The sequence below is a fragment of the Camarhynchus parvulus genome, chromosome 10 (genome assembly GCF_901933205.1).
Source record: "Camarhynchus parvulus chromosome 10, STF_HiC, whole genome shotgun sequence".
Lineage (NCBI taxonomy): Eukaryota > Metazoa > Chordata > Aves > Passeriformes > Thraupidae > Camarhynchus > Camarhynchus parvulus.
Window position 1 is genome coordinate 7,727,060 of NC_044580.1, and position 14,932 is coordinate 7,741,991.

At 36.7% G+C, this 14,932-nt stretch overlaps 1 protein-coding gene across 1 annotated transcript in view; it reads right to left on the minus strand.

Annotated features, from left to right (window-relative positions):
* UNC13C (unc-13 homolog C) overlaps positions 1–14,932 on the minus strand; it is a 133,301-nt gene that overhangs the window by 22,937 nt on the left and 95,432 nt on the right. The window contains exons 20-24 of the mRNA XM_030955466.1: positions 12,342–12,468; positions 11,367–11,463; positions 10,804–10,947; positions 9,745–9,822; positions 6,287–6,364 (exon numbers count right to left, since the gene is read on the minus strand). Coding sequence (XP_030811326.1) covers positions 6,287–6,364; positions 9,745–9,822; positions 10,804–10,947; positions 11,367–11,463; positions 12,342–12,468 — 524 coding nt within the window. The remainder of the gene's footprint in view (positions 1–6,286; positions 6,365–9,744; positions 9,823–10,803; positions 10,948–11,366; positions 11,464–12,341; positions 12,469–14,932) is intronic.

Consider the following 14,932-nt stretch of genomic DNA (forward strand, 5'->3'; position numbering starts at 1 on the left):
GGTATTTTGTTTGGTAACTGCATTGAAGTTGTTTCTATATTTCATATGTTTCCATAATGCAGTGTAAAATTAGAACAGCCAGCACTGAAAAAGATGGCTTGAAGAATATCCATGCCCATTCTACTGACAGAGGATGTGGGAAGGGACTCTACCAAATTTCAGTACTGCTGTTTCTAAAAGCCATTAGGGCAAACAGAATTCAAGCACAGAGCAACACATTCTGATACTCTGATACAGGTTTTCTAAACATAGGGAAAAAGTTAATGCAGGGGAGAAATATATTTTTACATTTACAGAGATGAGGATACATGCATAGGTATTTAATCAAAAAGTTACCCTATTGATATTGATCAACAAACTTGTTTATTTGCTATGGATTCTTTTTGCAGTAAAAAAGAATAGTTTTTTTAATCTCCCTGATCTTTAGCACTCAGAAAAAATATTTACAGCCCATTCTGGGATATGATAAATGATCATCAGGATCAACAACTGAATGTGAATTAATAGCTGATGTTCCAGGTCTTTCAGCTGCCTACATCACAGTGTTAAGGAATGATTTCCAATGATATCCCTTAATTTGTGGACTCTGTTCTGCAGCAAGGTCAGGTACAGACCTTCTTACAATTTCAAAGGACACTGCACATTTAGAATACATAATCAGGGCTGATTCTATTTTCTGTCTTTCAACTGCATGAGTAGTGTTTGGTGCTTATTTTTCCTCTGGTGCTTCAGAGCACTGTGGTACAGCAGGTCAGTTCTTTTAACCACACTTCAGAGAAAAGGGGAAGTTGTTGCAGCACACTGGGTAATTTACTTGAGACTACACAGGAATTCTACAGCAAAACAAGCTGAAATAGATCCGATGATCTACTGTGTTTTAATCTTAGACCATCCTTTATCTCCTCAGAGGTTATGTGTGGGTTAAAATAATAGAAAATCTGAGATTTTCACTTCAGGTTTTGACAAGAACCTGAAATAGGTGGCAAGGGGGAATTACCACACATCCTTTAGAAGATACTTGGTGTCATGCAGTTCTAATCTGAGAAGCTCATACTTTACTTATTACTGTAAGTACTTACTGTGACTACTTACTGCTTTAGCTTTGAATTACCTTGCATTGAGAGAACTTCTGTAGCTTCTGTATCTCTTACTAGTGTCCCTGGCAGATACACTTTCACAATTCGTACACTTAAATGATTGCTTTCCTTCATATGAAGAGCAGGAATTAACAAGCTAATTTTATTGCAATGTCTATACCAGTAAACAAATTAAGACTTTGCTATCAAAGGCAAAGATTTTTCCAGGAAACGGATTTCACTAGGGAATTATACTGTCTCCTTTGGAGGGATACATACAAACCCCAAGTTTAAGATCACTAGAATATAAACATTTAACAAACACTGAACATACAAGCATTCACACTGAACATGATACACATCAAGGAAAACAAAATACCAGGCAAGCAGAAGACTCAAAATTTCTTAGCAGATCATGCAAAAACTAGAGAATCACCTTGTAACTGGGCCTATAGAGGTCAATGTAGTTACTTTCTATCAGAGGTTGTGGTGGAAACCAGAAAACACAATATATCTGCTAAATTCACCCGGAATTGAACTTTGTCCAGCCAAAATTGGACTGAACGCTAATGCCAGATTGTGGACATTATACACATTATAGAAGGGTGCATGCAACTGTTAAACATTTTAGAGGCTTTGTGCTCACAAATTGCATGAACAAGTTTGTGTGTGCACAGCTGGAGGCATCTGGCAGGCCCCCCAGGCCTGTGTGCCCACATGCTCATGCCCGTGGATGAGGTGGCACAGGGAGGAGTGTGAGTGACACAAAGAGGTATGCGGGCTGCCCGGGCAGGTGTGCCACACCTGGCCATGCTGGCATCACTGACAAGATGTCAGCAAGAGTTTTAATTGATATTTCTCTCTAGGTACTGGAAAATATGGTGATTTGGGTGTCTCACCAGAACTAAAATGTGCACTTTTCATTTTTTTAATCATGTGCCTTCTATGTGCTAATGATTGTCCTCAGGCATCATCCAAATGTGCCAGAGCATGATCTCTTATTTTTCCTGATATGGCAGAGCTAAGGTGGAAGCATGGAAGCGAGGCAATGCTGATCAGCATCTGAGATGATGTCATAGAGAGGGATATAGACATGAAAATGAAGTATTTATGGTATTGGGGACTTCTCTTTTTCTCTTTGAGTCTCATTTGCTTCATAGAGTTTGGTGAAGAAGGAATGAAAATTAACAAAAGTCCTTGAACACATTTCAGGAAAATAAAAGGAAAAGGCTTTACTTGAGCCTGATTATTTTGGGAAGAAAAAACAACAAACCAACAGTAAATCCCAGCTATGAGTGTCATTAGTGTACCATATCCAATTTAAAAACAAAAGACAAAAGACAACACATTTATCACTTGGACAATTGTATTCTGGATTCCATTTACAGTTTCCAGCCTGGAATAGCTTTAAAATACATTGGGGTAGGTTGCTCAGATTTCAAAATTGGATTTTTTTAAAGGAGAAAGCTTATTTCATTAATAATGTGTAAATCATTCTTTTTAATAAATTCTTAATATTCTTGGCTTTTCTAGGCTCATATTTCTGTTATTTTACCATGTTCTTAAATAGCAGAATTAAGTTTACCCACAAGGGAATATACTCGTTATTTTGTTGGCACATTTATTGATTATGCATTATGAAAGAGATAATTAGAAATTTGACTTTTTCTGAATGCTACATAAAAACTGACAACACATTTGCTGAACAGCTGAAAAAAGAAGAAATAGCTGAACATAATAGTTTCCAAATTCTGCCTGTCTAAAACTGTGAAATTTTTTATACAGATAAGCCTTGGAAAAGAGTTAAAAATCTGATGAGTTTGGCTGCTTTCAATGTGTTAGATTGAGGTATTTCCTGCTGTAATTTAATGTGTGCTAGTATGGACATAATCTTGTTAACTGCAAATTTGGTGGTGTTTCTGCAGGAAACTACAGAGATGTAAATTACTTTTGCACGAGTTAAATGGAACCTCTCTAATCGGAATCCCATTTATCTGCAATTTCACAGGTCTAATTACTTATAGTTTCCTAATGGGACAACCTGGTTACTTCTGTTCAGAAAATAGTTTTACATATTTTCTGTATATCTGGCAAAGATACAGCAAAGGTATTTATCAGCCCCATCGCTTTAGGGGCTCCTTCTCTCTCTGATAGACATCTCCCTTCCTCCACCCACAGCCTAGGGACTGAGATGTGAGATGTTTGGCTGCAACTGCTCTGAGTGCACTGGAAAGCACCTGGGCCTCTGTACAAGATGTAAAGGTGCACACTTCAGAACAATTCTGCTGAAGTCTGGTCCTCTGTCACCCCATCAATGTCTTTAAGGCCACATTTAGATTCCTACAGGAATTCCTAAGCTTTATATGTAAAGTTGGAACTGAATTTACTGAAGTGGGAAAATGATTTATCTACAGTTAATATAATACTGTCATACATAAACAACCTCCTTTTGCTTTACACCTTTTTTTTTTGATCCTAATTACTGTAACTCATTTCTGCCATGTTCTGTCATCTGGTGTAAAGCAACACAAGCATTGGCTTCTCTTTCTCTTTTATCAGTTTCCAACTTGTCAGACATGAAAAAATATTTAGTGCAAATATATGCATTCCTTTTTGGATGAAACAAACAGGATCTAAACCAAAATTCTACGATGATGATCTGTTCCCATGTTTTTGACTTGATTTACAAAAAACCAAACAAACAGTGCATTGGATGCACTTTACTACTCTTTCTTATGGCAGATTTGTTGATATGATTTGTAAGTACCTTCCCTGCTTTGCTGCAGCAGAGGAGGACAGTTAATAAAGAAGCTCATCTTGTTCAGACTATTTTATTTTAATGGTGGGGGATCTGAGAAACCAGTTTTTTCTCTATTTATAGAGCTCCCTGCCTGCAATGTGCAATAAGCCTACTCTGAACAGGGGGACTGCTGCTTGATTGTGGTTATTTTGACTGCACAGTTTGAAAGACATACTGCTCACAGTGTGACACTGAGGAGATTAACAGCATTTAATTTTTCTTAGAATTAGTTTTGCTTCTACTGAAATAGGTCTCATTATTTTGCTGAAAATCATCTGACTTTTATGCCCTCCACAAGTGAAATATTAAACTGTTTTTTCCCTTCAAGGAAACTGCTTACAGATTTTATTGCTGGCTTTGTTTCTTTAAGTACCAGTTCAATAAGCCAAATTGGCCATTAGCAGTTGTGCCTTTGGAATAGTGAGGGGATAAGTATTCAAACTGGAGGACAAACATTTTAGTGCCATCTTGATATGGGTGAAAAAAAATTGAATATGAATGTGCTTTCTTCAAGAAATTGCCTTAGAAGTCTGAATGTATTTTTGAAATCTTTTGTCTTAGATTGTGAATCAGAGATACACTTAAGACACCTAAAAAAGGGATTATAGAAAATATATCCAAATTGTCTCAGTGGGTTGCATGTTGCACCATATTTGTAGGAAATTCTGCTTTGATACTATAACAACCTTAATAATTCATCCTCATTAACATCAAAAGGAAACCAAAAAGGATAAGTCATAAGAAGTTTTGAAAGAAAATTGCTATGAAAAATTCCTATTTTTAAAATATTATTATATAAGGCATTAGGAGCAAATGAAAAACTAATATTTTCTTGGGGAAAAGGGGACATTTTAGAGATTCAAGCAAATATTCTGGTTGAAAATAATTTGATAGAAATAGATATAAAATGTGACTCAGCTTTCCTCTGCCCTTGTCATTATCCCAATTTATAGTCATTTACCTGTTTTCATGAATCATGACATTAAAAATTAAGTTTGGATCTGAGACCTAATACAAAAGTACTTTGTACACAACATAAAAGCATGGAGGACAAGATTACTTGTAATATTCAGAGAGGGAAAAGGGTATAATAGGAACCACAAAACCAGTCACTTCTGGATGATTAATATCTCTTTTCAAAGTTTGGTAGGAAATTTGCAGTGACAAGGCTGCAGAAGTTTATTCCCTGTTATCTGGAGCAGGAGGTATTTCTGCTGTAGCAGCTTCAAGGAGCTGTTCCTGGCTCAGCAGACCCTCCACACCCTGAAGTGACTCTCTAGGTGCATCTGGAGGCTTCAGTTCCTTGTGTGGCACAGGGGACCCATCTCACCTCTGCAGGGTCCCACTGTGGATGTGGAAATATGAAATGCTGTGTTTTCCAGTTTTCTCCATATAGTGTGGCCACATTAGATCAAAGTTTTGGGAATCTATCTAGCTACAGCCTCAAGAAGAAAAAGGATGATGTATGCATAACTTATTTTTTAAAGCCAGCTACTGATAATATGGGTAGGATATTCATATTCTGAACACTGCTTCTCAACAAGTAGACAGGATTTTTTCTATGGCTATGAAGATATGTTAATTTCTTCATAATGTTTCAGAACAGTGAAAGACTACAGTCTGGAAGGTACTGAAGCACTATCTATGTCCTTTAGCTGATGGACAGGACTTCAGACTCTTTTAAATCTTCTGAAATGAAAGCGGGGGTAAAGCTGAGGATGTTTTGAGCTGTTGAGTAACAGATCTTGGTGAAATGGTATCTTGAATACAACCAGGCCCTCAGATACTGAAAAGTGCACTTAAAATGTTTTATAGATTTTTAAAAACTCTGAAAGGGTATGGTACTATCTGCATAGTAAAACTTTTCCGTTTAGTGTCAACTCAATGCCCAAGCATAGCTCTTTTTGATTTTAGATCATAGGGAATTACACAGATGCATCAATGGAAATAAGTAGAAAATGTGACTGTTTTTAGCCTTAGAAAATATGGTCAGGAATAATAAAGATGCTTACTATCACAAACCTCATAAGAGAATCTCTCTCCTTCTTTCTTCTGCTCAGTGGATTGCAAGTCAAAGGCATTAGACAAAGACAATGACACATTACAGACAAAACGTACCAATACATAAAAAGCAAAGTATAATCCAATACAAACATTGAAATAAAGCTGGCACTACAGATTGCAACACAAAACACCCAGTGCTGATAAAACATTACAGATCATTAGCATGTGTCTGTGGAATAGTTATGTCATTCCAGTATTGTCAGGACAGTAAATAGATCTTGTAGTCTTTTTTTAAAGCATTTTGATTTTCTTTGCAAGTAGAAGTGAAAACTTTGACTAGGTTGCAAACATGGTGCTAATGATCTCTAAGGAACTTTGAAAGAACCAGGAAACAGATATGACTCACCTCCTTCCCTCCCATGGACTCAAACATTTTCTCAAGCTGGACTCTTAGTTGCTGAATGTTGTTCATCAAGATACAGGCCTACAGAGAGAGATCAAATGTGAGACTGTGCACAACCAATGCTTCAGCAGCCCTACATTCATAGAATTAAAGAAACATTAAGGTTGGAAAAGACTTTAAGACCATCTTCACTGATACAGCTGTGTTTTTTAGAGGAACTTCTGTCCACTGCTGCCTCTCCTTCCCCTTTAACTGACCCTACTCTTTGCCTGCTCAGCCTGTGACTGTCCACTAAGGGCACTGCTGCCCCACAGGGAACTGGATTCCATCTCCCAGTCACCTGGACAGGTTCCAGATCCCAGAATTTCACATCCTGTGCAATCCCAGGTAATTTCTAGTCATACCTAATACAGTTACATCTGGTGGATTAATGCAATAGCACATCATCATCCCGTGGAGAGCAGAGACAGCAATGCTCAAAGTGCTTTGGCAGGGACAGTAGGCTGCAGGAAAGGGGCTGCCACACTGCTTGCTAGACCCAGTCTCTGCAGAAAACTGTGACAACACTGTAACCCAGCTAATGGCTGACGCTGAAGTATTTGCATAAATCAAGAGACAGTTCTGTTAATAACAGAATGATATTTTAGAAATATGCATTTTTGCATTACTTGAAAATCTGATGAATAAATTAGGCAATAGAACTCTGTAATCATATTATTTTAGTCTAGAAGTGTTGCTGTTTAAGCTAAATTTTCGAAGGCAGAACACTGTGCAAAAGAGCCACTGTGCAAACGACAGCAATTTCTGTGTTCATATAAGGTTAAAAGTAAAACATTAATAAAAATAAGGAGCTAGCTACAAAAATCATGCAAGAAAGAATCTATTACTAGACTCTTGTGTACTTAGATGACTTTATATGCTGGTTTGTTATGGTGCAGATGAAGCAATCAGACAATACTTACCAAAAGAATTGTAGCTGGCCAAGGCCAGTGTGTTCTAGTGTGTGACTGGATTAATTTAGACACTGAGGAAATGCATTTCAATTAGATGTCTAAACTTTTTTTCAGACAACATGGTGGTGATGGAAGTATTACAATGATTGATACTCATTTTAACCTTTCTAGTTAATAGCATGTTCCAATGTAGAGCTGAAGCATGATGGGCTCAATAACACGATTTAGCTTTAATTATTAATACATTACTCTCAAAGGAATTTGGTGTCAGAGTTCTTCTCAACTGAAGAAGAAGAAGAAAAAAGAGATTTTTCTTACTACTTAGATTATTCCTTCCCAGCGAAGCGTGCTGCTCCTCCTCCTACAGAATGCAGCTGGCTTTGTGTAGCTGAAATGTCACCTCTTTGCTCATCTCTTGAAAAATCCACAAACCCCACTTCTATTTGTCTATCTACCTTCTCTTAATTTACAGTCACTAAGATTGTATCCTCCTTTCCTGTACTATCTCCTGACTTCTAACAAAGGAATTATTTTGGAAATTATCTGCAATATCACAAATCAGTAATTATGAGAATTATGATTTGTGATGGGGTAAAAGTAGCTGAATATAACATCTTCTCCCTTTTGTTCCAAACAAATTCAAACACCTTTGGCAATACACTGGAGCTATGAGAGAAACACTTCACACAAAAGCAGTTTCAAAGTTTGCTTTGAGGCTGGCTCAGGTGGCTCTTTCAGAGCCTAAGTCTACCTTGGCTCAATGAAAACTTTGCTATTGTTGTCAGGCACAGACCATAAAAACATTCTCATTGTATTTCATTATCTCCTACCCTTCAGAATAGTCTGTGCAGCAGTTTACAGGAATCAGACAGATGCAACAATAGGTAAAACAGGGTGGCAGCTACAATACCAGAACCCACATTTGTTTGTAAATGCTGAAAGGAGGTGGAAGATAAGAGGCTGTTTTTACATTAGATAAACACCTTTATGAAAAGCATCTTTGATATGCTTTTATTTGAACGGTTTAAATGCACATTTTGTAGTGTTTAGTAAGATTACTGTAAGTATTGAATAGAAAAAGAATGCCAAATTCTAATTTGAATAATAAAAAGTATTCATTTTAATATCTTCTATTAACTTTAGTGCACCTGAAATTACCAGATCAAATGGACTTTTATTAAGATAAAAGTACGTAAGGCAAATTCTGTTAAAAAAAGTTATGTCCATCAAAGGCATTTGATACAATACTTTATACCTGGTCTAGTGGAAGGTGTCTCTACTCACAGCAGGGGGGTGGAAGGAGATGATCTTTAAGCTCCCTTCCAACCCAAGCCCCTCTTTAATTAATAATGAGATTAATTTCATCTAAAGCCTTAATAAAGATAGGTATTTGGGAATGACTTCAGAAATTATTCACTCCAACAATTAAAATCTCCCACTGGATAGGCCAAAAGACTACACAAACAGTTAGACTTGACGATTCAATGCTTTATTAGAACTCATTTCTTCAAGAAAGCAGTGAGCTTTATTTAATATTAATATTAAATTCATAAGAACTCCCAATATTTGATATTTAGCTGCAATAGATGTCTTTCTAAATTCTATTATTGTGTTTTTGTTGGTGACCTGTAGACCATGACACTGGCCCTAACTATATAGAACACTGGCAGATGTCACGTCCAGGATGTGACACAAGGACAAGGAGATCTGTGATGGGATGAGGGCTGTACCATTGGAGGTGAACAGTGTGAGGATGGGGCTGCAGTTATTGATCCAACTGCAAACTGGTACAGCTGAACAAAACACTACCAAATACAACAGACATGCTGCTAAAAGCTGCCTGCCATGGGACAACTAGCTTTGATTGAATATCAATACTATTGAAAAGCCAGTTCCCACGAATACTTTTCCTTGGTCTTGTTAAGTATTGAAAATGTTTCCATTTGCTCAACTACATCTTTAGTGTCCATTTCTCATTTGATTCTGAGACCATGGCAATCTGGTTCTTCATTAGGGACTCCCTTGTAAGCAGTGAGGCATCAAAACAGTGTAATTTTCTCCTCCCCTCTGCAGGGGTAAAGCAGAGAGAGCAGCAGCAGAAACCTCTGCACACAGGGAACAGGGAGCTTAGAAACTCTCCAGTGCACAAACTGATACAGAGAGGCAACGCCAAGTGAAAACCCTAAACAAAGACCTTGACTTCTGTTTGAGAAACAAGATGAAGATACATTCATCATGTTCACCATAGTATTAGGCTGCTATCAACTGCATGTTTGTAGCCATCTTGTAATTATTTTATAACTTTAATACTGAAATTATTAACTAGGATTCTTAACTAATTTCACTTATTGCAGCTTTTTATACATCACTGTAAGCAGCTAGGAAAACATGCTGACCTCCCTCCATTCATGTTTTTTCATATAAAGAAGTGATTTAATTTTCAAAAAGTACAGTAAGTAATTTAAAGGCAATTTCTAAGGCAGGAAAAAACCACAGCTTCTTACTCACCACATTTTCTTTATCACAATAGGAGCTGAAGTAACTTGAAATAATTGCAGCATACTGAACAAGTACTTTGTTGATAGTCTAGAAGAGAAGAGACTCTTTTCAATGGTGAATTTCATAATGTAAACCGAAAATAATAAAAGAAAAGGTTTGTATAAATGATAGGTTTTACAGGTGCTTGCACACATAGTGTATTATATTTTTTAGGTATAATATAAACAATCCTGTGAGCACATTTTCAAATCCCTGCACAGCAGATGGTGGGTAGATCTAATTGTAAAGCAATCTTCAACAGCAGAGATAGTTTAATTTTAGCAGTACTGTTTTTGAGAAGCACTGAGAACTCCACTCCTTGCAATGTACTACATAATTAATGGAAGAGTAGCAAGCTCAAAAAATCCTCCAGGCTGACAATACGTAGACTAGAAATATAATGGAAATATAAGACAAAAGGAGCACTGTTCAGAGCCTGAACAGTGTTACATGAGTTACCTTAAAATAATCATGTAAATAAGAACCCTGCAAATGGAGAATTGCTGCAATGAAAGAACAGAATTAAATGTAAATGTGAACTTTTCTAAAGCCAGCAGGAATATAATGGAAATTCAGAGCTTGTGAGGAAATGTAACTATCCAAATAGAAAGCTGGCAGAGTTGAGTTTATCAAACAGCAGGTGAATACCTACCACCTCAAGACTTCAAACAAAAATACTTTATTGCCATACCTTGACTTTTTCCTTCACTTGCACTGCCTAATTAGTTAATTGCATTTCACTGAATGGAACTGCAATTGGTTCTTAGCAAGATAACAATTGATGCATACATATGTGTATAAAATACATAAATGTGAAATCTCAGAAAGAATAGAACTTTTCAAAGCGGTAAACCATTTTGACAAAGTAGACAAAACCCAGCCTTAAGCCACAGACAGCATGTCTTAGGATCCCAATCAGATAGAAAACACTGATTCTAAAAAGCATTGGAATCACTTAGCTTTTAAGTACATGGCAATACAGTGCCATTCTCTCTGAAGCTTAGTTGAGATGCATTGACTTTAATTTACCTTTGCAAATCTTCTCATTAAATGAGATAGTGCTTCTGGATTAGGACACTCCAATTTCCTAATAATCTCAAAGCTTTGATTGAGCTGTGTGAAGACATCAACGACAGAGCAGGAGAAAAGGGCATGATCTGATGTTTGCTGAAACTAGAGAGGAACATCAAATGTTAATATTTGTTCAGAGATCAAAAATGCATTCATTGATTCATATACTTGAAATTCATCCTAGGGTCATAAAAAATAATAAAGGAAAAAAGAAGTCTCCCTGGTGATACTAAGAAATGTGTTTTATCACTTTTCTGATACTTTTGAATCTTTTAAAAATAGAACCAGAATTTTCTTTCATGACATTATCACATCATAGGTTAATGAAATGATACCATAGAATGAATTCTGTGGGGATTTAGGCAGAGGGAATTAGAACAGGAATTTCTCTATAAGGTATCTTCCCAAAGCTGTTATCTCTTGAAGACTAAGAAGGATGTTGTGGGACCAAATGTACTTCTGCTTTTGTAATAATACATGTATTGATACTTTACTTATTCTTTTCTTTAAAAAGGGCTCACCCCATCTTTTTTGTCTCTTTCCAGTGCTCCATGGAGAAATTCCATTGAGACATCCTCATTTTCATCCAGCCACTGTATGACAAATGGTTCAAACCACCTAAAAATTAAAAGCAATTTTGTAAAGTAAAGTAGGTAGATTTCATAAAGAGGAGAAATGTTATAATACCCAGCAGTTTGGCAGCTTTTGTTTTCAGGTATGTTGGAATTGCTAAAGATTTCAACAACTCTGGAAAAATTTTTGTCACCAAAATGCTGCAGCTACCAAAAGGCTTTTCAGGCTTCAGTTTCAGAATACTCTCTCTGGTGTACCCTGGTGATATAAAATTAGCAGTAGCCAATTCTCTACCAGTGACGCATGGTAGGTATCAATATTGGCTGTTTGGTAATGTTTAATTTTATTTTTATAGAAAATAACTTGTATATAACTTTGTTTTAGTAAAAATCAGCTGTTTAAACCATCTCTGCAAACTAGCAGACTTGCAGAAGATCAAGGATAGCTCCTATACAAAGACAGGACTGAATATATTTATTGCAGGGGGACAGGTGAACACAAAACCAGTAGCTGAGTATAACCTGATTCATTAAGAATTATTTCAGTAGTATATCCTGTTAGCATTACAGCTTTATCCAAATTTGGTTATAAAACAAATGCAAGGACCTACAACTAATAGTGCTGCTGTTCCCACATCTCATACCTTCCTCAGACGTTTTCTGAGCAAAGCATTTTGTCATCTCTGAAGACCTAGCGTTAAAACAACTGTAGAAACCTATGAAATAGCTAATTGTACATTAATACCTGGAACTATTTTACTTGATAGAATGCAGAATTAAAGAGAAGGAAGTGCAAAAAGTAGTCGCTGCTACACACACTGCTACACGCTTGAGATCTTGCACAAACCTGAGCATAAATATTTGACCAAAATAAACCTTGCATGAAGCCCAGCCTCATGGAAGCCTCCCCAAAACAGCACTTACAGAGAGTATTCAGGCACTGCATCCTTGAAAGCAGAGAGCTCTCGCACATATTCATTATAAAACCATTTCACTTTGAAGTGCAAATTCATATAATCTGTGCTTTTGCATAATCGCTGCTTTTCATGTTCTGTAATAGAAGGAGTGGAAATAAAAGCACTTAATAGCATCTAACAGTAAATAACATTCTTGAGCCTCAGTGCAGTGGTGACATAATAATACAGGACTTGCATTTTAAAGCATACTTGGTTTGATTTTTCTCGATGTAGTAATACCCACCGTTTCAATTTTCAGGATCTGAGTACCCTTAGGAAAAACAAAACAACAAACTAAAGACCAGTCCACAAATGAGGCTTCTCCTCTCTCTTCACTACAGTGAGAAAAAACCCACAAATTTGATGACTTCTCCTTCCTTAGATCCTTCTTTGGCTACTACAAAATGGTTAAGAAGCTTTTGTGTGTCAAGCTAGAAAAGACAACCATAGCTGTGCAGTAGCCAGAGGAAGTAACAGCTATAAATGCCAGTCCTACAGGAATCTGTGAAAGCTGCATTTATCAGAGCTAAGAAAGAGGAGAAAACTCTACAGCTCTACAGCCATCTGATTTATGGCACAAGTTGAAAAGATAGTTTAATAAAGTGTTTTTGAAATTTTTCAAATGGACTTCACCTTTGCAGTGTCCTCATGTTTTCCACATACTGAATATGCAGATGGAGGTGGGCAGCAGAAATCATGCAGCCACCTGTAACCACTTTCTGCATTTTTGAAGTCTGGTTTAATTTGTTTGGAACAAACATCCATCTTTCTTCCAGGATTTTGATCCTTGTTTTAGCTTGTACACTATGCTCTGCATTCGTCACCCAGCCACTGCAGAGCTGGACAGCTACATTCCTTCTCTCTTTATCCTTGCTCAAATCTTTCATTTCCTTCTCCCTCAGCATGAAACCAGGGATCCAGAAGTTTTGGGCAGAATAATCATACCTTTGTTTACTGCTCAAAGCTTCCTAAAATCTCCACAGATCTCATCTGTTTGAGATGTCATGTCACTTGCACATTCTTCCCTAAGCAAAAGAGTAATTTCTTTTCCCAGCTCCCTTAAAAACGACCTAATACAGGCACTCAGCAGGAATGATGTTCTTCTGTAAATATTAGGTACTAAGAACATACCAGTTTCAAACCTCCTTTTTGCTCCTTACTTCTGCTTCCTTTGAAACACAGCATTATACAAATCTCATATATTTGGATGGGAACCTAATTTTCTGTAACAGCAGGAGCATCCCATCCTCTGTCATACACTTGAATGTAGCATTGGATTGTCTGTCAGTGAAAATGCACTGTGAATGACACATTCTGTGTTTTCAGATCTAGCCAGTTACATTAGAAGGAAATGTTTAGTTTTATTATTATGCCAAATCAGCACTCCAGTAGCACACCATGCCATCCAACAAGTGTTTCAGACGTATTTTATCATGCAGTGAGTTACTAAGTTGTGTGCAAATTGGCTTATGAAGTGCCCCTGTGGGCTTTTATTGCCTTTTTAGCATTGCAGTAGCATTTTCACCTTCACTGCCTTTCCGTCACACTCAAGAAAAATCAATAAATCAGTTTCTGTCTAAATATTACATTTATTCATCTTCACGCTACTTGAGAGTACTGCAAACTCTCCCTAGAACAGTATCATTGTTACTAGCATTAAACACAGAGAGAAAGATGTTGCCTTCTGTCATGGTTCTGAGGAACCTTTCTTTTTTTAGGTAGCAGGTTTTTCACAAACTAGTACAGAAAGCTAGATGAGATTTGCTCTATAAAAGGTATTCTTACAAGCTAGACCAGCCTTTCACTGACAAAAATGATGCTATTGCTATGAAATTCATTGCACATCTGCTGCTTAAGTCATTGTTAAAAATCTGTCCTAGACTGCATCCCGAAAGAATCGAATTTCAGAAATGAATAGCACTTTTAATAAATGGGTTGTTAGATTATACAATGTAACTTGAGAATGTTTGCTATAGTATCACAAACCAAAGAAATGCTTATTTCAAATTTAGAAATGAGCTACTGCCACTAATTGGCAAACTTGTCAAGGAGGGTGCAACTTACACATACCATTCACCAATATTTTCTTTTTAAGGTTAAGATTTATAACACATTAAAAATGAGCACAAAAGTAATTCAGGAATACCTGAACTTTTTTCTGCAGGCTTTTATGCCTTGTAGAGAATATTTGAAGTCTCCAAGGATATTACTTTTAGTTACATATAAGTGAAAAATGCATCCAGAATCCCTGACATTAATGTATGAGAACATCAGTTGCTCTCTTTCAACAATGTCTGACCTATTTCATAGGATTTCTAAGTCAACATTTCTTATCTCAAAATTTACATACAAATATACACTACGTGAGCCTTCTGTCAAGTTTTAAAATTTTTCTACAAATCTATTTTCCATAATCAGCAAACACTTCACAGGACATATCCATGCATCCTGTGTATCCATGCATTTTACCTCTTCAGTTCATATAAACCAAAGAATGGAGCAAACAGGTGCCCACATGAGTCAGGAGTGACAGATTTAACTGGATAATAGACGGGTTTA